This window comes from Salvelinus alpinus, chromosome 9 (assembly GCF_045679555.1).
Source record: "Salvelinus alpinus chromosome 9, SLU_Salpinus.1, whole genome shotgun sequence".
Classification (NCBI taxonomy): Eukaryota; Metazoa; Chordata; class Actinopteri; order Salmoniformes; family Salmonidae; genus Salvelinus; species Salvelinus alpinus.
Window position 1 is genome coordinate 42,077,120 of NC_092094.1, and position 24,229 is coordinate 42,101,348.

General features: G+C 43.3%; 1 protein-coding gene across 4 annotated transcripts in view; it reads left to right on the forward strand.

The window, feature by feature from the left end:
- ntrk3a (neurotrophic tyrosine kinase, receptor, type 3a) overlaps nt 1-24,229 on the forward strand; it is a 256,450-nt gene that overhangs the window by 39,061 nt on the left and 193,160 nt on the right. For all 4 annotated transcript variants that reach the window (XM_071326246.1, XM_071326248.1, XM_071326247.1 and 1 more), the window contains exon 3: nt 748-819. In XM_071326246.1, coding sequence (XP_071182347.1) covers nt 748-819 — 72 coding nt within the window. The remainder of the gene's footprint in view (nt 1-747; nt 820-24,229) is intronic.

Below are 24,229 nucleotides of genomic sequence, written 5' to 3' on the forward strand. Positions count from 1 at the left end.
TCAACCAGCTTCACCTGGAATGCTTTTCCAACAATCTTGAAGGAGTTCACACATATGCTGAGCATTTGTTGGCTGCTTTTCGTTCACTCTGCAGTCCAACTCATCCCAAACCATCTCAATTAAGTTGAGGTCGGGTGATTGTGGAGGCTAGGTCATCTGATGCAGCACTCCATCACTCTCCTGCTTGGTCAAATAGCCTTTACACAGCCTGAAGGTGTGCTGCGTCATTGTCCTGTTGAAAAATAAATGATAGTCCCACTAAGCGCAAACCAGGTGGGATGGCGTATCGCTGCAGAATACTGTGGTAGACATGCTGGTTAGGTGTGCCTTGAATTCTAAATAAATCACAGACACTGTACCAGCAAATCACCCCCACACCATCACACCTCCTCCTCCATGCTTTACAGTGGGAACCACACATGCGGAGATCATCCATTCACTTACTCTGCGTCTCACAAAGACACAGCAATAGGAACCAAAAATCTCAAATTTGGACTCATCCAACCAAAGAACAGATTTCCACCGGTCTAATGTCCATTGCTCGGGTTTCTTGGCCCAAGCAAATCTCTTTTTCTTATTGGTGTCCTTTAGTAATGGTTTCTTTGCAGCAATTCGACAATGAAGCCCTGATTCACACAGTGAACAGTAAAAATAAAGAAAAACCTTTGAATGAGTAGGTGTGTCCAAACTGTTGACTGGTAGTGTATTAGATGCCTTACATTCTGTGACACTGTGTGTCTCTTCCAGAACGATCATGAACGGCAACCTGCGTGGTATCCAGGCCAGAGCCTTCTCCCAGAACCCCCACCTGCGCTACATGTGAGTGGTGTTACTGTTACCTCCGTCTCTCTCTCTCTCTCTCTCTCTCTCTGTCTCTCTCTCTCTCTCTCTCTCTCTCTCTCTCTCTCTCTCTCTCTCTCTCTCTCTCTCTCTCTCTCTCTCTCTCTCTCTCTCTCTCTCTCTCTCTCTCTCTCTCTCTCTCTCTCTCTCTCTCTCTCTCTCTCTCTCGGAGTCTGTTACTGTTAAACACAGATGAGAATATACAGTACATCACATCCCCTCTTCGTGTGGATTCTCCCCCTCAATTACCTTTGGCAGGCTGCTTTGTTCACAGTTCACCGCCCTCTGACTCTCCTTCTTACTGACTGATCTTCCTTTGACAGCGAGATCTTCAGATTGACTAGGCCACATATTAACCAAGGCATGTGGAGTTTAGTTAAGTTTAGCACAAGCTAGAGACCATCACCACAGCCATTTCTACTGAATATGCAGGCATCCCATTCCACATGGGGCCCACAAACCACTCTAGCGTAGTCCCTGTCCCATTCCAGGCATACAGTATCCAAACATACATAATTCACCCCTCCTCTACAGGAAGTAGTGTGTTCCTGCTGCAGTAATATCCTAGTCCCAGGCTGCGTTTCAAATAGCACCCTATTCCCTTTATAGTGCTCTTATTTTGACCATGGCGCTGGTTAAAATAAGTGTACTATAAAGGGAATAGGGTGCCATTTGGGACTCAGCCCCAGTTCAGCTAAAGTACAATGCCTGGGCTGCTTCACACACGGCTGAACACAGTTCCACCATGTTATGGTTGCTGTGTCTGTTCATAATGTATATATGTGGTTTGTAACCTAGGCTGGGCCTCCAAGCAGATGCATTTATTCCATTCTATCTTTCAATATGTATACACTCCTCACTAGCTGTGTACATATTCAGAATGAACCCAATTTCAGGTTGGTGAAAAGTGCAGTGGTTTGTGTTAAGAGTGAGGGAAGGGGAGGTGGTTTGGGGACTATATGCATGGGCTGAGTGGCACCGCTAGCGAAGTGTTGTTGATTTCCATAATAAAGGTGAGACTTCTTGAGTGTGACAGCGCTGTTATTTCCCAATTTTCCCAGAGTAAACAGTGAGGAAGAAATTGAATAGCAGTCGACTACCTGGAGTCACCAGTCTGTAATCTCAGCTGTCAATCACACACTTCAGTTCAGCAGTCCCGTGTCTTTTGAGGTATTCATCACTGTTCTTGTGTATGTTTGTTCGTATATATGTATGTACATTTTCGTGTGAGTGGGTACACATGAAAGTTAATGTGTGTAGGGAAAAACAGTTAGAAAACTGTGTGTGTGTGTGAGTGTGTCTGTGTGTGAAAGAGAGAGTGTGCGTGAGTGTGTGCGTGTGTGTATCTCTTTATCTTCTTTTACAAGATTCAGTGAATCTGGCCTTGACTAGAATGCGTAACAATGTCCCGTGCAGTGTAACTGTGAGAGACAGAGTGCTGGAGTCGACTCCATCATCTCTTCATGTGATAACGGGAAGGACAGTCATTAAAATACCCACCTTTCACTGTCCACTGTCTCAAACAGAGCAGATGGACATGCTAATGGACTCTCATTATAAAGGATGATAGGATGATGGCTGAAGAAGGCCACACACGCGCTATACTGTACACGTCTACCTCTGGAGCTGCAGGACTCGGGTTATAGAGCTGGAGGTTCTAGAGAGTCATCTATGCACCTTAGATCTATGCACCCTGTTAGAGAGGGAAGTGTTTTATTACAGCTCTCCTTGTGCTTAGTGGACAATGTCTTTCACGCTGCGCTGGGTTTTATGTAGAGAAAACCCTAGATTTCCAGAGCGGTCATTCACATCGGTCAAATGGGCCAGCCCAGGAGCAGTGTGGGAGCAGGCTCCCTATGCTTTGTGTCACAAGCATTCCATCTAAATTAGCCCATAAATCAGCTCAGTGCTTGCCTGGTTACCCAGACTCCTTGCTCCAGCCAAACGCCACACCACGCCCACGGCCGTTAGTTTCTTCTCCGCAATGAGTCCGGATCTGAGTACCTCCCCGACCCTTCACCGAGTGTGAACACATTCGGGGCTGTCTTTGATACGATCCAATCGCTGATGACTTTGTTTTGTACAATGCCCCTTGTGCCCCTCCTCACAACGAACGACTTCAATGATGGCAGTCTCAGTACTAAATATGCAGCGAGCGGCAGAGCAGTGGAAGAATTTAGTGGGAGTCGTCAGGCTAGCTCAGTGCAGCAGGGCCTCAGCTCCACAGGAGCATAAATAGCTAACTCCTGGCAGGCTGGGAATGGCAGGATGGGAATGATACCGATATATTCTATTGTGGGTTTGAGAAATGTACAGTAAATTATCCATCATTTCATTTAAGCTATATGTTATTTAAGTTATTGTATTGGGTTTAAATCCAATTCGATCAATTGGATTTCACCATGAAATTCTATATTATATATATTTGTACTAATATTTGTTTTCTCTTGGACCTGAATGTTCTTTGACCCACAGTGCATTGCTATAAACAGTGCTTGACTTGGGCAGGAGCTCACCGGAGCTGAGTACCGGCACCTCTTAATGTTCTACTGTTTCTGTTCCTCTTATAGAATACAAGTACTGTGGAGTTCCTGCACCTAAATACAAACAGTACCGGCACCCAAAATGAGTACAGTACCAGCACCTATTTCAGTCCGAGGTCAAACACTGGTTGTAAACACATACAGAGGGTCCCACTATCAGTTGTTTATTCAAGGCCTTTATCCTGAAATGGCTGGAAATGGGCTCTCAACTGTTCTCGACAAAAGACAATGGAATCAATACCAAAGCTCTCTGCGTTTGAACTTACATTGCCCAACCTGTTTTTGAAGTCTAAGGTTCATTTAATGTGTCTCCTGCTATGTGTGGCAGAATGTAAGGTTGCTGTCTGGATTTCTTCAGATCCATCTTTTTTATCCCTTGATATGAGAGGACAACCAATATTCAGTATCTTGAGGGATCGTTGTCAGGGGGGAGTTGTAAAGGTTATTCCCTCCAGTAGTGGAGGAGGGAGACCAAAAAGTCACTCTCATTAAATCTTCTCAACCCTATGCCGTGTGTCTTCACACTGAAATGTCACTTACACAGTGACTTCCAGGAATGAAACCCCCCAACCAGCCCACACAGGGCATTCTCTCTCTATCTCTCTTTCTATCTCTCTTTCTGTCTCTCTCTCTCTGTCTCTATTTCTGTCTCTCTTTCTGTCTCTCTTTCTATCTCTCTCGCTATCTCTCTTTCTGTCTCTCTTTCTTTCTCTCTTTCTATCTCTCTTTGTCTCTCTTTCTGTCTCTCTTTCTATCTCTCGCTATCTCTCTCTCTGTCTCTCTTTCTGTCTCTCTCGCTATCTCTCTCTCTCTGTCTCTCTTTCTATCTCTCTTTCTATCTCTCTTTCTGTCTCTCTTTCGGTCTCTCTTTCTATCTCTTACTCTGTCTCTCTTTCTATCGCTCTTTCTATCTCTCTTACTGTCTCTCTTTCTCTCTCTCTATCTCTTTCCCTGATGAGACAGCCTACAGGGAGGAGGTCAGAGACTTAGCAGTGTGGTGCCAGGTCAACAACCTATCCCTCAACATCCGTAAAACCAAGGAGCTGATTGTGGACTACAGGAGAAAAGAGGGGAGAGTACGCCCCCATCCACATCGACGGTGATGTAGTGGAGCGTGTCGAGAGCTTCAAGTTCCTTGGCGTCAACATCACTAAGGCCTTAACATGGTCCACACACACCCGCACAGTCGTGAAGAGGACACGGTAGTGCCTCTCTCCCCTCAGGAGGCTGAAAAGATTTGGCGTGGGCCCTCGGATCCTCAAAAATGTCTACAGATGCACCATCGAGATCATCTTGACTGGCTGCATCACTGCTTGGTATGGCAAATTCCTTGACCTGAAAAACGCTACAGAGGGTGGTGTGGACTGCCCAGTACATCACTGGGGCTGAGCTCCTTGCCATCCAGGACCTCTATACCAGGCGGTGTCAGAGGAAGGCCTGAAAAATTGCCAAAGACTCCAGCCACCCAAGCCACTGTTCACTCCGCTAATGTCCTACAAATGGTACTGGAGAATTAGCTTTCAGACCAACATGCGCCGAGACAGCTTCTACCCCCAAGCTGCTAAATAGCCATAAGACTGCTAAATAGTTAATTAATGGTTTCCCGGAATATCTGCACTTGCACTGATCCTACGCACACTCACTAGACTATATATGCACACTAAATAGTGTACACACTCACTAGACTATATATGCACACTAAATAGTGTACACACTCACTCACACACACGACATTGACACTCCCACACAAAACCCCCACACATGAAACACACACACACATACCGACACAACACAAACACACACTCACACACGTACACACATACAGTATACACACATATACAGTGCCTTCGGAAAGTATTCAGACCAAATGATTTTTTCCACATTTCATTACGTTACAGCCTTATTCTAAAATGTATTAAATTGTTTTTCCTCATCAGTCTACACACAATACACCATAATGACAAAGCAAAAACAGGTTTTTGGAAATCTTTGCTAATTTATTTAAAGAAATATATATATTTATATCGCATTTACATAAGTATTCAGAACTTTTACTCAGTACTTTGTTGAAGCATATTTGGCAGTGATTACAGCATCGAGTCTTCTTGGGTATGACGTAACAAGCGTGGCACACCTGTATTTGGGGAGTTTCTCACATTCCTCTCTGCAGATCCTCTCAAGCTCTGTCAGGTTGGATGGGGAGCGTTGCTGCATAGCTATTTTCAGGTCTCTGCAGAGACGTTTATCGGGTTCAAGTTCGGGCTCTGGCTGTGCCACTCAAGGACATTCAGAGACTTGTCCCGTGCCATTCCTGCGTTGTTTTGGCTGTGTGCTTAGGGTCGTCCTGTTGGAAGGTGACCCCAGTCTGAGGTCCTGAGCGCTCTGGAGCAGGTTTTCATCAAGGATCTCCGTACTTTGCTCCGTTCATCTTTGCCTCCATCCTGACTAGTCTCCCAGTCCCTGCCACTGAAAAACGTCCTACAGCATCATGCTGCCACCACCATGCCTCAGCGTAGGGATGGTGCCAGGTTTCCTCCAGACGTGACGCTTGGCATTCAGGCCAAAGAGTTCAATCTTGCTTACATCAGACCAGAGAATCTTGTTTGCCATGGTCTGAGAGTCTTTAGGTGCCTTTTGGCAAACTGCAAGCGGGCTGTCATGTGCCTTTTACTAAGGAGTGGCTTCTGTCTGGCCACTCTACCATAAAGGCCTGATTGGTGGAGGGCTGCAGAGATGGTTGTCCTTCTGGAAGGTTCTCCCATTTACACAGAGGAACTCTAGAGCTCTGTTAGAGCATAGCGTTCTTGGTCACCTCCCTGACCAAGGCCCTTCTCCCCCGATTGCTCAGTTTGGCCGGGCGACCAGCTCTAGGAAGTGTTTTGGTGGATTAAAACTTCTTCCATTTAAGAATGATGGAGGCCACTGTGTTCTTGGGGACCTTTAATGCTGCAGAAATGTTTTGGTACCCTTCCCCAGATCTGTGCCTCGACACAATCCTGTCTTGGAGCTCTATAGACAATTCCTTCGACCTCATGGCTAGGTTTTTGCTCTGACATGCACTGTCAAACGTGGGACCTTATATAGACAGGTGTGTGCCTTTCCAAATCATGTCCAATCAATTGAATTTAACACAGGTGGACTCCAATCAAGTTGTAGAAACATCTCAAGGATGATGAATGGAAACAGGATGCACCTGAGCTCAATTTCTAGTCTCATAGCAAAGGGTCTGAATACTTATGTAAATAAGTTATTTCTATTTTGTTTTTAGAAATGTGAAGAAAAAAAAAAGAAAAAAGAACTGTTTCGCTCTGTTGTTATCGGATATTGTGTGTAGATGAATGAGGATTTGTATTTTTTAACCAATTCTAGAATAAGGCTGTAACGTAACAAAATGTGGAAAAGTCAAGGGGTCTCAATACTTTCCTGAAGCCCCCCCCCCCCCACACACACACATATACTTTTACAATCATAATTTGCTGCTGTACTCTGTCCTTCATTTTACTCGTATTATTATTTATCCTGATGCCTAGTCACTTTACCATCCCTTCATGTATATCTACCTAAAATACCCCATACTTCAGCACATTGATCTGGTACTCCCTGTATATAGCTCCACATTGATCTGGTACTGGTACTCCCTGTATATATCTCCTCATTGATCTGGTACTGGTACTCCCTGTATATAGCTCCACATTGATCTGGTTCTGGTACTCCCTGTATATAGCTCCTCATTGATCTGGTATTGTACTTCCTGCATATAGCTCCACATTGATCTGGTACTGGTACTCCCTGTAAATAGCTCCACATTGATCTGGTACTGGTACTTCCTGTATATAGCTCCACATTGATCTGGTACTGGTACTTCCTGTAAATAGCTCCACATTGCTCTGGTACTGGTACTTCCTGTATATAGCTCCACATTGATCTGGTACTGGTACATCCTGTATATAGCTCCACATTGATCTGGTACTGGTACTTCCTGTAAATAGCTCCACATTGATCTGGTACTGGTACTTCCTGTATATAGCTCCACATTGATCTGGTACTGGTACTTCCTGTATATAGCTCCACATTGATCTGGTACTGGTACTTCCTGTATATAGCTCCACATTGATCTGGTACTGGTACTTCCTGTATATAGCTCCATTCTTGTGTATTTTATTTCATTCCTCTTGTTACAATTTTTTCTTTTTACTATTATTTTTAAACTCTGCATCGTTGGGAAGGGCTCATAAGAAAGCATTTCACGGTAGTCTACACACGTTGTATTCGGTGCATGTGACAATAATATATATATATTTTTTTATCTCTATCTATCTCCTCTTCCTGCTTTTGCCATGGTCCTTGTTGCAATGGCTTAGCCTTCTTCATGTATTTTTCTACTTTGTTCCCCCCCCGTTTAAGAACCCTGCTGAAATGACATTGTTTATTATTCATGCCGGGCATTGATATAGCCGATGCCTACAATCAGTATGCTTCTCACGGGAAAGAGAGAGGGAGAGGGCCAGAAAAAGTCCACCTCCGCTGTGTGACTGTCCCACTGAATCTGTCCCTCTCTGCAGAATGAGGGATCTCTTTGACAACCTCTTGAGTCAGTCACCCAGCTTTCCTTGACCTGTCTATCCTAGTACTGTTCCTGTACACACATATGTACACCATAGCTGTCTGTTTCGTCTTGATGTGCCGCCCTGTGACAACATGAACTGTGACTGTTAGCTGGGAATCCCATCAATCCAATCGGCTCCTACAGATGTAGAATCTTAATTTGATCACCCTGTTGCAGGAGAAAATTCCTGTATGCAGGAAATGTTCAACTTGTTGTGTATTTGAGATTTAAAATGGCTTCTGAAGTGTTAAATTTACACTGAAATTTCTGATTTGATTTTGCCTGTTGAAAGATATATCAACCCCTACCATAAAAGTCCATTGACTATAATACACATAATAATTCACATTTCCTGTTGCTGCAGGATTTCTTTCCTGCTGTAGAAAACTCTCGAATAAAGATCCCATATCCACAGAAAATGGTTCATAATGTTCTACTATATAAAGGAGTGTATGTGATGCCACAGTCGTTTAACAGTTTTGAATTTATGGAGGTATTTGCACCTTAAATTATAAAGTGTGTGTGAGTGTGTCTACTGATAATACTGTGCACACTGTGCAATCTATGCATCTCTGCTTACAGAGCAAATACCATGCAAATGTTGGCAAACCACATCATATGAAATGTGTTGTGTGATATCACTGGTACTGAATACAACAGTTATTTATTAACATAAGAACAGATTTGGATCATTCCACATTTATTTATTTATTTTTTTTAATGAGCATGGCCTTATTTCTATTACAGCATTTTGGATGACTGTCATTCATATTCCATTCACCCAGGTCAATGTAACATTGATAGGTTAAGGCTACTACATGATACTCAAATTTTCCCTATACCCATCATGATGTTACCACAACCTGGCCTACGAATAAGCTTTTACAGCGTAGGTGCACAGGTTGAGAGAAATATTTTAGTAATCAAGGTGACAGACAGTGGCACATTCATTACCGTCTTGCACACTCTGGTCTGCATCTATCTGATCTAGGGTGTGTAATCATTAGGGTAACAGTTGCAAACTAAAGTTTCTGTTGGACAAATTCAGGTCTTTTCATCCCCGTTTTGTTCCTTTTGCTTCCGATTAAGAAAAGATTTTCCACAGAATCAGCAGAATGAATACACCCCTGATCACCTGCAAACCCAGTTCACTTTCATAGCAGCCACATACAAACAGCATCATCACTTTGATTGTTGTATAATTCCTTATCGCATCTACACACTCTCCTTCTCTCACCTTTTCCCTTTACTTGTGGACTCCAGGCGAAAAAACCTTTCCAAGCCAAACCTTCATACCATAACCGCTAACCGCTACACACAGCCTACATCGTTGTCACCATATTAGCTCATTTCATAGTCAACATAGCTACTAGAACTAATGCGTTAGTAAACACTCAACAATCATGCAGTAATGTGTAAAGCAAGCAGTTTACCAGTTTACTTTCCTCCTCTGAGGAGCCTCCAGTGACACACACACAGGCACAAATACAGTAGGTGACACACACACAGGCACAAATACAGTACTTCAGTCTCTAACCAATGTTTAGGGGAAATAGCTCTTGGTTGCCTCCCCTAATTGACATTTATCGGCCAGTGATTTTCTTGAAATATTGTTGCAAGGACACTTATTACTCAATAATCACCTTGCAATTCTCCAAAGATTGCTTTTTATCGCCACTGTCTAGGGCAGGGTTCCTCAACTGGTGGCCAGCGGGATGAATTTGGCCCACTGATGATTTTATTTTGCCCCAAGTTTTCTGAGCCAAAAATACATTTTTCATTATTGGACTTTAAAGACTGTAAAAACACAAGAAAATCCGCTCCAAGGGATTTTAATTTTGGAAATCTGTTCCACAGTATTCCCACACTTGATAAAAAGATGTGATTATATATGTAAGAAGGGTTAGAAATTGTAATGTTTTAGTCAAATATTATATGTGTTGGCTTCTTGCGGTCAAAATCAGCATGTGTCTGAATCTAGTTGATGATCTCTGGTCTGGGGGAAGCACATCCGAGATGGATATGCCCACTTTGAAATGCGTTGAGGCCAGAATCTAAATCATGAGATTGAGATTTCTTTCATAATTCTGTCACAGTATCTGGTGGCTGTGTTTCTAATTTGGCACCACAGAAATAAACATTTTAACATGTTCCTTCATGGGTGATAAATGCATGATGTTTATGATTTGTAGGTTTTGAATATGGGCCATGGCTGTTTGATGTTTGGGGGTGGATCAGACTGCTGTGTGTGTGTGTGTGTGTGTGTGTGTGTGTGTGTGTGTGTGTGTGTGTGTGTGTGTGTGTGTGTGTGTGTGTGTGTGTGTGTGTGTGTGTGTGTGTGTGTGTGTGTGTGTGTGTGTGTGTGTGTGTGTGTGTGTGTGCGTGTGTTCCCTTTAGAGTCACCATTGCACAAGATTAAAGAGTCATTAGGCTCCCACAGTACCCTAACGTACCACAGTCAAAGATCAGTCTCATGACCCATGGTTATATACGGCTGTGAAAGACTGGGGACCAACGACTAGGTAATTCATGCCAAGGATTGATATGGAGTGGAATGAATTGGAAACAGCATCTGTACAGTCTGTACATTTTACTTACTTGTCTCTTGAGTAACCAGATTTAGGCGCATGAACACTGGGGCGTATTTCTTTCTGTCACTTTTTCTGTCTCGTCTTCTCTCTGTTCGCTCTGTCTTACTCTCTCCCCCTCTCTTTCTCTGAACAAATCTCCTTGCGTCTGCTGTCACCCGTGTGCTCTTTTACCACAGGGGTGATCACAGCAGGAACCTCTCACGCTGGACGACTTGGCAGGGCACAGGAGTTGAGCTGAAAATGAATTTGACTTTATCACACTCTCCCCATTGTGCCTCATCGCCATGTATAACTAAAACGCTATGATCTTTCTTTAAGGAGGGGTGATAGAACGTTTAAGGCTGTAATTGGCTTTTTATGTGAGGCCTGGCGTTATTGTTCAACGGTAATCAGTGTCTGTGAACTCTCTCCGCGGCTCGTTCTCAGACAAGGCCACACTATTACAGAGGGAGAGTGAGCGGTGGATGGAGGGAGGGATGGAGAGTGGGATGGAGTAGAAGAATGAAGACAGGGGTGGAGGAAGAGATGCAGCTTAACGAAAGTAGCGTCTTCTTCCGCCACTAGAGTTGATTAGATCAGGTGTGTTGGTGGATGTGTGTGTTTGTACACGTGCGTGTGTGTATGTGAGTGAGTGAGTATTGTATCTCTGGAGTGATGTGTCACTGCATTATCTTTCAGTTGGAGCGGTGGATCCTGATGCCTGTGTGGGCGGTTGCTCTAGAACGTTGGCGGTGTGCGTAGAGAAGGTTACTGAGTTCCCTTTGGCCATCTCTCACCTCACTCCCACGGCCCAAGCTGTTCTAGCCGTAGTGGTAGCTGTAGCCTGTAGTGAAGCGTGCTCTGTGCTGATCCACAGGTGCCTGTTCTGCATGCGGGGGATGAGAGGGCCAGCCAGGGATAGCGGGATGAGGGATAGCGGGATCCCTTCTGACCACCCCAATAGTTTATGTTCAGATCACATCAGAGAGATCTGAACCGCAGCGAGAACAGCTTTCACTTAGTGCGGCCCCCGAAGTGGTGCTTATCAGCTGTATGCAAGGACGCCTTTTTGTTGTGTTAGTAATGTTGCATCATCGCTCCAACCCCCTCTTGTCTCACATCTGGGTAGCAGAGGTTCTGTTGTCTTTACAACCTGTAGGTCTGATATCTGATTGGAGGTTAACTTTACAGTAATACTATTGGTCAACAACTTAGATTTTTTATCCAAGCAACTCAGGGTGTTTTCACACTTGGTCCCTTTCAGCCAATTTTTGTGAACTCAGTGCAGTTCGTTTCATTTTTTTTGTGCAGTGTGAACACTCCAAAGGAACTCAGATCCCTCAAAAGAGCCCCCGAATCTAACCGAAACTGAGTTCGGTTCGCTTGAATTCTGCGGTCTGGTTCCCTTTTTAAGGGTAATGTGAACACAAAGCTCCCCAAGTTTGCTTTTCATTATTCCCGCACCCACACTAGACTACAGCAACACCATTTCCCCTGCCATAGCCCCTCACATTGGTGCCAGAAAAGAGAGAAAATGATGATGTGTAGGTTCGGGACTGTCAAGGATGCACAGACATTCTAAAATATTTTGGGAATTTTTAGTTTAGATTATTTGTTTGCAATATGTGATCTATAGGCTAAGAGAGTTTCATAAGCTGTTTATTCTATTGTGGGGTTTGAATAGTGTGAGAAGATGACATCATATGTGACACGCTCTATCATAATCAGTCAGAAGTTGCTATGATTAATTTACATATAAATTGTGTTTTTTTAAGAAAATATTGTCTTTGTTTTCATAATCTGTATGTATTGTCACCAAAATATTGTGTTTAATCTTATACACGTAGGATGAAACATAGACACGGAGCACTTTCACATCGGTTCGGTGGATGCTAGCTTGTAACACATCACATCAGGCTTTCGCAGCACTATTTTATCGGCACAATCAAAACCCTCCCCTATTGTTAAACCATGAATGAATTACAAACTAGCTTGCTAGCTATCTATTTTTAATCAAGCTACAATAGGCTATTCAATCAGATGATTTTCCTGTTTCCCCAATCAAAAAGCTAAACCCATCAAACATAGTCACACTGTCACTACTGCCTACACCTTAGCTAGCTAGCTTAGCTTTCTAATGCATCAGTGGATTCCCGGGAGAGAGAAATCGCTAGATTTTTAAATAGTAATGTTGTGCTGCGAGCTGGTTCAGACGATCAGTGGAGTCAACTTATTGGGGACTCATTTTTTACCCTGAGTCGGAGAGTGTCTCCTTCAGCGACTCCGCAGACAAAGTCGAGTCCCTTGAGGAGGCAACTGAGGAAGACCACCCATTAACGGTGGATCCATCAATTACGGTGCTTTAGTCGGTCCAGGGGGGATATGTCAGTGATGCTGGGGAAGAAATTGAAAAGACTTGCGAGATCAGTTGCACTTGCAAGTTCAATGGATGGAAGCTCTGCTATTTGATTTTTACCCCCAAGGAGATGGTCAAGAGACGTGACTAGATGAATGAACTCACCAATGGTAAGTGCTTGCCATTCAACTATTAGTCAAGTTTAGTTGGCTGTGAGTCAGTAATGTGTAATGTGTCTGTCCGTCTGTCCGAGTCTGTGTTTTTGTATGTGATAAAGCACAAATAGACTGACTAGTTAGCTAGCTAGTGTATTAAAGACAAGTGTGTGTGTGTGAGTGGGTGGGTGAATGTGTGGCATGAGAGAGAGAGAGAGAATTGGGGGATTTGTAGCCTATGCAACCTAGCTAGCTATGTAGCCAATAACTTATGTGACTTGTGTGTCTGTGTGTGTGCGTCGGTAATGTGTAGCCCATAGAACATGTGTAGTAACTTATGGGACCTGTGTGTGTGTGTTTATATTTGTCCTATTTGTCCTAAAGACAGGTTACATAAATGCATGAAATTACCATCTATAAAGTTATCACATACCTTTATATAAAACATGACCCATTTACAATAATAGTACAAGTGTTAAAGAATTACACATTGTTATTTCTCTTATTTTTCAGATACAAAACATTGAGTGCTCATTGGCATGATCGCAAACAGATAGGAAGAAACAGAAAGGAAACATCAGATGACATCATTTGTTCCTTTATAGGCAGGAAATCTGCAGAGAGACATTCCAGTTTTCGTCAGAGTAATACAACTAGATTGTTTCTGTTATTATTGGAGCTGCAACAGCATAAAAAAAGTTTGTAAGGTATTTAATAAAAATTAACCGTAGGCTGTATCATGAATAGAAGTAAAAGAGCTGAGAATACACTGCGCCTTTCAGCACATATTACAGGCATGTTTTAAATAATTTATTTCCTGGTTTCAGAATATCTACAAAAAGCTGACTGCAGTGATAAAGTTCTATAAGGAACATGGTGTAGTTCAAAGGAAGATGAGGTGTGGTGGTCGTCTCGCCAGCAAACTGTTGCTGTCCTACCTAGAAATTAAGCGAATCGTCCAGTATGTCAACAACTTTGCCGATGTCCACGAGATGCCGCTCCCAGGACGGATCCCTGGATTTAAGAGGGCAGACATACGGGTGCTACCGACATTTGAAACCAAGTTCTTTATGTGACGCAAGTACAAAACTATGACGTGTGATCATGGTGAGTGTTTTCGTAAATCATGATACTTATATTTGTATCAAACGTTCGTCAACTCAAGCAAAAGCCGACCTGAATTGGATCCAAAGAGACTGTCTGTCTTTATTCTCTAGTGACGTGTGTGTGTGTGTGGTCAGGTTTTCTTTCACGTTTCTCATTCTAGTTGCTGCTTAGAGACCAGAGCATATTCTGACCCTTTTATCTCTCACCCCCTCCATCCCCTTCCCTGTTTTATCTCTCACCCCCTCCATCCCCTTCCCTGTTTTATCTCTCACCCCCTCCATCCCCTTCCCTGTTTTATCTCTCACCCCCTCCATCCCCTTCCCTGTTTTGTCTCTCACCCCCTCCATCCCTATCCCTGTTTTATATCTCACCCCTCCATCCCCATCCCTGTTTTATCTCTCACCCCCTCCATCCCCTTCCCTGTTTTATCTCTCACCCCCTCCATCCCCTTCCCTGTTTTATCTCTCACCCCCTCCATCCCCATCCCTGTTTTATATCTCACCCCTCCATCCCCATCCCTGTTTTATATCTCACCCCTCCATCCCCATCCCTGTTTTATCTCTCACCCCCTCCATCCCCATCCCTGTTTTATATCTCACCCCTCCATCCCCATCCCTGTTTTATATCTCACCCCTCCATCCCCATCCCTGTTTTATCTCTCACCCACTCCATCCCCTTCCCTGTTTTATCTCTCACCCCCTCCATCCCCTTCCCTGTTTTATCTCTCACCCCCTCCATCCCCATCCCTGTTTTATATCTCACCCCCCTATCCCCATCCCTGTTTTATCTCTCACCCCCTCCATCCCCTTCCCTGTTTTGTCTCTCACCCCCTCCATCCCCTTCCCTGTTTTATCTCTCACCCCCTCCATCCCCTTCCCTGTTTTATCTCTCACCCCCTCCATCCCCTTCCCTGTTTTATCTCCCACCCCCTCCATCCCCTTCCCTGTTTTATATCTCACCCCTCCATCCCCATCCCTGTTTTATATCTCACCCCTCCATCCCCTTCCCTGTTTTATCTCTCACCCCCTCCATCCCCTTTCCTGTTTTGTCTCTCACCCCCTCCATCCCCTTCCCTGTTTTATCTCTCACCCCCTCCATCCCCTTCCCTATTTTATATCTCACCCCTCCATCCCAATCCCTGTTTTATCTCTCACCCCCTCCTTCCCCTTCCCTATTTTATCTCTCACCCCCTCCATCCCCATCCCTGTTTTATCTCTCACCCCTCCATCCCCTTCCCTATTTTCTCTCTCACCCCCTCCATCCCCATCCCTGTTTTATCTCTCACCCCCTCCATCCCCTTCCCTGTTTTATCTCTCACCCCCTCCATCCCCTTCCCTGTTTTATCTCTCACCCCCTCCTTCCCCTTCCCTATTTTATATCTCACCCCTCCATCCCAATCCCTGTTTTATCTCTCACCCCCTCCATCCCCTTCCCTATTTTATCTCTCACCCCCTCCATCCCCATCCCTGTTTTATCTCTCACCCCCTCCATCCCCTTCCCTATTTTATCTCTCACCCCCTCCATCCCCATCCCTGTTTTATCTCTCACCCCCTCCATCCCCTTCCCTGTTTTATCTCTCACCCCCTCCATCCCCTTCCCTATTTTATCTCTCACCCCCTCCATCCCCATCCCTGTTTTATATCTCACCCCTCCATCCCCATCCCTGTTTATTCTCTCACCCCCTCCATCCCCTTCCCTGTTTTATCTCTCACCCCCTCCATCCCCTTCCCTGTTTTATCTCTCACCCCCTCCATCCCCTTCCCTATTTTATCTCTCACCCCCTCCATCCCCTTCCCTGTTTCATCTCTCACCCCCTCCATCCCCTTCCCTATTTTATCTCTCACCCCCTCCATCCCCTTCCCTGTTTCATCTCTCACCCCCTCCATCCCCTTCCCTATTTTATCTCTCACCCCCTCCATCCCCTTCCCTGTTTTATCTCTCACCCCCTCCATCCCCTTCCCTATTTTATCTCTCACCCCCTCCTTCCCCTTCCCTATTTTATATCTCACCCCTCCATCCCAATCCCTGTTTTATATCTCACCCCTCCATCCCAATCCCTGTTTTATCTCTCACCCCCTCCATCCCCTTCCCTATTTTATCTCTCACCCCCTCCATCCCCATCCCTGTTTTATCTCTCACCCCCTCCATCCCCTTCCCTGTTTTATCTCTCACCCCCTCCATCCCCTTCCCTATTTTATCTCTCACCCCCTCCATCCCTTTCCCTGTTTTATTTCTCACCCCCTCCTTCCCCGTCCCTGTTTTAGCTCTTTTCAGATGTCGTTTATTCTGTGTGACTGTCATAAAAATGCAGGAGCTGGGATTGTGAGAGGGTTGGTTGGGCACATCTGCATGTGCTGTGTGCTGTGCCCAGGGATGTATCAGACGGAAAACATTTGTTTGAGTATAGCCTATACACATTCTCTGTGACATGCATTTCCAGCAGATGTTATTTAATGTAGTAATTTATTCATTATTTATCCTCCCAAGCCTTATCTCCGAATGTAATCTGACATGGAAAAACTATGGACTACAACCATGATATGTTCGAGGACTACATGGGCTGTGCACGTGTTTGAGCGCACGTATGTATGTGGAAGTCCAAGTACACATGCGCACAAACACGTGCACACCACATGTAGTCCTTGAACATATCATGGTGTGAACATGTGCAGTGTGAGAGTGTTTCTCTGTTATAATGTATATGTACATGTAGCCTGTGACAATATGTCAATGTAGCCTATACATTCTGTTGCTTGTATGTGTACAAATGTGTGTACACTCACTCACACGTGTGTGTGTGTGTGTGTGTGTGTGTGTGTGTGTGTGTGTGTGTGTGTGTGTGTGTGTGTGTGTGTGTGTGTGTGTGTGTGTGTGTGTGTGTGTGTGTGTGTGTGTGTGTGTGACTGGGTGAGTGACTGGGTGAGTGACTGGGTGAGTGAGTGAGTGAGTGAGTGAGTGAGTGAGTGAGTGAGAACACAGGCACTCATGTCAATGGATTGTGTTTTGTATTAATTAAGTAGTTATTCATTGTTTGAATAAATGTCTTAAAAATAACTGTAAACTTTGACAGCATTTTTCTCAAAAACATGGTTTGATGACACACAGCATGTAACTTGCTTGATATTTGGAGTAGAGTAGATTGTGTTGGTCTCATTAGAAAGCTAACATTCTCCTCTTCCTAGCACTGTATAACACTCCAAATGTGTTTTTGTCAGTAGCCTACATTGGGTGTACGATTTTCAATTACAGCATTATGTAACCTGCATTTACTCTTCTGCCATTTATTCTGTTATCAATAATATTTACATGTTAATAGTATCTTCTGATTACAATTATTATGTCTCATATTTTAACTAAATGCATTCTAAGTAGGTAGAGTGCCTTCAGAAAGTATTCATACCCCTGGACTTATTCCACATTTTGTTGTGTTACATCCTGAATTCAAAATTGATTAAATATATGTTTTTTCTCTCACCCATCTACACACAATACCCCATAATGGCAAGGTCAAAATGTGTTTTTAGAAATGTTTGCAAATTTTTTGAAAATTAAATACAGAAATATCTAATTTACTTAAGTATTCACTAACTAACTTAATACATGTTAGAATCACCTTTGGCAGTGATTACAGCTGTGAGTCTTTCTGGATAAGTTTCTAAGAGCTTTCACACCTGGATTGTACAATATTTGCCCATTATTCTTTTCAAAATTCTTCAAGCTCTGTCAAATTGGTTGTTGAGCACAACCCTTTTCAAGTCTTGCCATGTAGATTTAAATCAAAACTGTAACTCGGCCATCTACATATACAACATATACAATCACATACTGTTTAAATAAAACAACTAAAGGTATAATATCACATTTAAGTAAAATGAAATATACACATAGGTATAAGCCATAGTCTTGTTTTAACATCAAGGAAAAAATGGTCACTGTCTTCTTGGTAAGCAACTCCAGTGTAGATCTGTGTTTTAGGTTATTGTCCTGCTGAAAGGTGAATTAACCTCCCAGTGCAGAATGAACCAGGTTTTCCTCTAGGATTTTGCCTGTGCTTGGCTCCATTCAATTTATTTTGTATCGTGAAAAACTCTCCGGTCCTTAACGATTACAAGCATACCCATAACATGCTGCAGCCACTACTATGTTTGAAAATATGGGTTGGAAAATATGGAGTGGTACTCAGTAATGTGTTGAATTGGATTTGCCCCAAACATAACACTTTGTATTCAGGGCAAAAAGCAATATTACTTGAGTGCCTTGCTGCAAACAGGATGCATTTTTTGAAATATTTTTATTCTGTATATACAAGCTTCCTTTTCACTCAGTCATTTAGGTTAGTATTGTGGAGTAACTACAGTAGAATGCTGTTGATCTATCCTCAGTTTTCTCCTATCACAGCCATTAAACTCTGTAACTGTTTTAAAGTTTTTTTTTTTTTTTTTTTTTTTTAAATTTTATCCCCTTTTCTCCCCAATTTTCGTGGTATCCAATCGCTAGTAATTACTATCTTGTCTCATCGCTACAACTCCCGTACGGGCTCGGGAGAGACGAAGGTCGAAAGTCATGCGTCCTCCGAAGCACAACCCAACCTAGCCGCACTGCTTCTTAACACAGCGCGCCTCCAACCCGGAAGCCAGCCGCACCAATGTGTCGGAGGAAACACCGTGCACCCGCCCCCCTCGGTTAGCGCGCACTGCGCCCGGCCCGCCACAGGAGTCGCTGGAGCGCGATGAGACAAGGATATCCCTACCGGCCAAACCCTCCCTAACCCGGACGACGCTAAGCCAATTGTGCATCGCCCCACGGACCTCCCGGTCGCGGCCGGCTGCGACAGAGCCTGGGCGCGAACCCAGACTCTGGTGGCGCAGCATAGCACTGCGATGCAGTGCTCTAGACCACTGCGCCACCCGGGAGGCCAACTGTTTTAAAGTTACCATTGGCCTCATGGTGAAATCACTTTCCTTCCTCTTTGACAACTGAGTTAGGAAGGACACCTGTATCTTTGTAGTGACTGGGTGTATTGATACACCATCCAAAGTGTAATTAATAACTTAAACATGCTCAAAGGGATATTCAATGTCTGCTTTTTACTTTATTTTACCCATCTACCAATACAGTAGGTGCCCTTCTTTGTGAGGCATTGGAAAACCTAGCTGGTCTTTGTGGTAGAATCTGTGTTTGAAATTCACTTCTCGACTGAGGGACCTTACAGAGAATTGTATGTGTGGGGTACAGAGATGCGGTAGTAATTAAAACATCATGTTAAACATTTATTTCACACAGAGTCTATGCAACATAGTATGTGACTTGTTAAGCACATTTTTACTCATGAACTTATTTAGGCTTGCTATAACAAAGGGATTGAATACTTAATGACTCAAGACATTTCAGCTGTAAATTTTTTCTTAATTTGTACACATTTCTAAAAACATAATTCCACTTTGATATTATGGGGTATTGTGTGTAGGCCAGTGACACAGAATATCAATTTAATCCATTTCCATTTAGGCTGTAACACAACAAAATGTGAAAAAATTATACGGTTGTGAATACTTTCTTAAGGCACTGTATACAGCAAATTTATTACAAAGAAAAAACAGAAATACCTTATTTACATAAGTATTCAGACCCTTTGCTATGACACTCGAAATTGAGCTCAGGTGCATCCTGTTTCCATTGATCATCCTTGAGATGTTTCTACAGCTTGATTGGAGTCCACCTGTGGTAAATTCAAATGATTGAACAGGATTTGGAAAGGCACACCTGTCTATATAATGTCCCACAGTTGACAGTGAATGTGAGAGCAAAAACCAAGCCATGAGGTCGAAGGAATTCTCCTTAGAGCTCCGAGACAGGATTATGTCGAGGCACAGATCTGGGGAAGGGTACCAAAAAATGCCTGCATCATTGAAGGTCCCCAAGAACACAGTGGCCTCCATCATTCTTAAATGGAAGAAGTTTGGACCTACCAAGACTCTTCCTAGAGCTGGCAGGATGGAAACCACACCTCAGTAAAAGGAACATGACAGTCTGCTTGGAGTATGCCAAAAAGGCCTTTATTAAAGGACTCTCAGACCATGAGAAACAAGATTCCCTGGTCTGATGAAACCAAGATTGAAATCTTTGGCCTGAATACCATGCGTCACGTTTGGCAGCATCATGCTGTGGGGATGTTTTTCAGGGGCAGGGATTGGGAGACTAGTCAGGATCGAGGGAAAGATGAACGGCGCAAAGTACAGAGAGATCCTTGATGAAAACCTGCTCTAGAGCGCTCAGGACCTCAGACTGAGGGGGAAGGTTCACCTTCCAACAGGACAACGACCCTAAGCACCCAGCCAAGATAACGAAGGAGTGGCTTCGGGACAAGTCTCTGAATGTCCTTGAGTGGCCCAGCCAGAGCCCGGACTTGAACCTGGTTGAACATCTCTGGAGAGACCTGAAAATAGCTGTGCAGCAACGCTCCCCATCCAACCTGACAGAAAGGATCTGAAGAGAAGAATGGGAGAAACTCCCCAAATAAAGGTGTGCCAAGCTTGTAGCGTCATACCCAAGAAGACTCAAGACTGTAATTGCTGCCAAAGGTGCTTCAACAAAGTGCTGAGTATAGGGGGTGTATACTTATGTAAATGTGATATTTCATTTTTGTTATATCTAGCTGTCCGATAACACATTGTGATGGAATGGCTTGTCCTGCACTTTGTAAAAACCCACAGTGCATTGAGTGAGTGTTGGAAAAATATCTTGGTTCCTTTCTAAACATAGCAATGAGGACTCACCCCACAAAATAGGTGAAGTGAACTGGTAAAATAGGTGAGTTCACATTCAAAGGCTAGGGCAGTGTGAATAAAAAGAGATCTGAGTTCTTTGGCTTTTTTTACCCCAGAGTTCACTTTAATAAAAAGGACTGAGATCGGACTATATGCGAAAACACCCTCAGATGCTTTTAAAAGAGTCTTAGTTTCATTGTTTCTTCCTCATTCTTTTTTCCTTACCTGCGCTGATGAGATACGCTCTCCCCCCCCCCCCCCCCCCAGGGTCTCTAGGGGCATGGCCTTTCAGGCTAAGACGTCTCTCTCTCTCCTCCTTTCTGATCATATCTAGATTAATGTGTTGCAATGGTTCTTAATGCTTTGTAACTTAAGCTTTATGCCTTGTATGTTAATCTGTTCATTTTACAATGTTAATGAAATACACTTGCATTTAGAATTTCCTTCTCAGACCAATTCTTGGTTGTCATCGTCAACTCATTGCATAATACTTGATTTCACATGATTTTACTTTAATGTTAAATGGAGTTTGATAAACATTTTAATAGGCTAAGTGCATAGTCTTATTATGGGTCGCATGTGAGATTAAATAATATGCTTATAAAATATTACCCCACTACAACTATCCAACATCTCATTCAATTGTACAGTGTAACTCTGCTACTGTGTCATTAAATGTTAAAGAAAATGGACATAATTTCCCCAATTGAATATTGTATGTACTGTAGTTGTGTGCAAATGTATCACACACCTGTGTAGTTCTGATCGAATGCAACTGCTAGTGTCGCAAAGCGTCCAGGTGGAACGATCGCGTTTAAAGGTTTCAGGCATTGTTTTCTCATGTCTGAATTCTCATCTTGTTAGTCTGTGATCGGCTGGACAGGTCTGCAGTTAGCAGCTGAGCTGCAGTGCAGAAACATATATGGGTTCTTCTCATGTGAATTTAATATTTTTTTTTTCCTGTCATTTGAATAGTGCTTTAAAATGAACAAAAAAGCTCCCCCGGTTCCATGGACACCTCTCAGCGACATCTCTCTGTGAAAAGATGTCGCTGTAGAAAAGATAAAAGCACTCACAGGTACCCTAAAAATAGCCTTGGGAATGGGGCCTAATTGGTGTTTTTGTCAGATACACGTCAGATGAGGCAGTGTTCCTCAGTGTTCCTCTGACAGCCAAGGCCACTGACAGGGTCCCACTGACACAGAGAGGGAGATAGGCGAGGGGGAGAGGGTGACGTCTGGGGTGCAGGGAGGGGATCCTAAGGGACAGGCTGGAGACTGCTGCTCCTTTAGGTTATATTCTTGAACTGGTCAGTAAAGATATAAAAGTTGAAGATATAAAAGGAGAAAGAAACAAACAAGCTAAAAGGTACAGTCAATACTATGGAAACAGACGTTAAAGAAGTTCAAAAGGAGAACATGTTTCTGAGAGAAGCCTTACTTGAAATACAGACATCTATGCCAGAAAATCTGGTACTTACTTAAAGAAAATGAGGGTGAAGATCCAGTGAGTATGGTGAAATAATTTCTTCTTAAAGCACTACAGATTTTTTATTTAACTAGGCAAGTCAGTTTAGAACAAATTCATATTTTACAATGACGTCCTACCCCGGCCAAACCCGGACCAATTGTGCGCCGTCCTATGAGACTCACGATCACGGCCGGTTGTGATACAGCCCAGGGTCTGTAGTGACACCTCTAGCACTGAGATGCAATAAAAGATCCCATGCGATACTGTAGACAAAATCAAACTTGAATGTGTGCACCGTTTCGGACAGAGAGGACAGCGATACGAGTACCCAATTGTTGAAAAATGTGCATTCTTTAAAGATAAAATAATGGTTAAAAGTCTGGGCAAAAGACTCACTGGCACGAAAATAGGCATGGATGATCAGTTCCTGAAGGAAATTGCAAAACGCCACAAAGTTCTGTACCCAATCGTCAAGGTGAATAGACTAAAAGGGAATCATTTAGCTCTCGTAGTCGATAAACTGTACATTGATAACCAACTGTTCCGAGTCACCAAGACTCCTCCATGGCTATTCTAAATAATACAAAGTTCCCATAGAGGAGTCGAATATTGGAACACCCAATACTATCCATGGTAGGGATTGTAATTTAAAAAAACAGGAAAACATTAAAATACAAGAATTGATAAAGAAATAAGCTACAAATACAGTATACCATTCAAGATAGGGAAAGTTGTAAAAATAATTAGTATTAGACTTTCTATTTGTAGTATTTATAAATAGATAAATTACAGCATTAGAAGAAAGGATAATTATTGAAATAATACATCTTCAAAAATAAGGAACTGGAACACAAATTACTCAGAAGCCCGAAATTAGGAAGGAATCAACATGGTAGAGGTAAAAACACAGCAAACAGAGGACATAGAAGGCCCAGTATGTGGGTATGTGCAGGTGTATTGGGATGGAAGGTGGGGTTTGTGTTTTTGTGTTTGGAAAAGTGAGGAGTTAAGTGAGTGAAAAATGGAAATGGTTGCAAATGCCAGAGCCCATGTGTGTCTGCGAGCAGGAGTTGTGACAGAGAGAGCTTTCAATGTACAGATATGGGATGTACATAATTAAAACAAATATATATATATATAGTTTATTTATTTATTGTCCTATTTATTTATTTATGTATTTATTTTACCTTTATTTAAGTTAAGAAAACATTCTTATTTTCAATGACGGCCTACCAACAGTGGGTTAACTGCCTATCATGATGGAACGGTCCCCAACCCTATACCCTAGACACCCACCTGAGCGACCCACACACTAAGGAAAAGTCCTTTTCTGTTTTATAGGCCTACTGCAAGTAGCCTATACATAGCCAAGACAGAAAGATAAACATCTGGTGTTATCAGACCAGAGGATCTTGTTACTCATTGTCTGAGAGTCTTTAGTTGCCTTTTGGCAAACCCCCAAGCAGGCTGTCATTTGCCTTTTACTGAGGAGTAGCTTCTGTCTGACCACTACTATAAAGGCCTGATTGGTGAGGTACTACAGAGATGGATGTCCTTCTGGAAGGGTCTCCCATTTCCAGAGAGGAACTCTGAAGCTCTGTCATAGAGACCATCGGGTTCTTGGTCATCTCCTCGACCAAGGCCCTTCTCCCCCAATTACTCAGTTTGGCCAGGCGGCTAGCTCTAGCAAGAGTTTTGGTGGTTCTAAACTTCTTCCATTTAAGAATGATGGCCACTGTGTTCTTGGGGACCTTCAATGCTGCAGAAATGTATTGGTACCCTTCCCCAGATCTGTGCCTCGACACAATCCTGTCT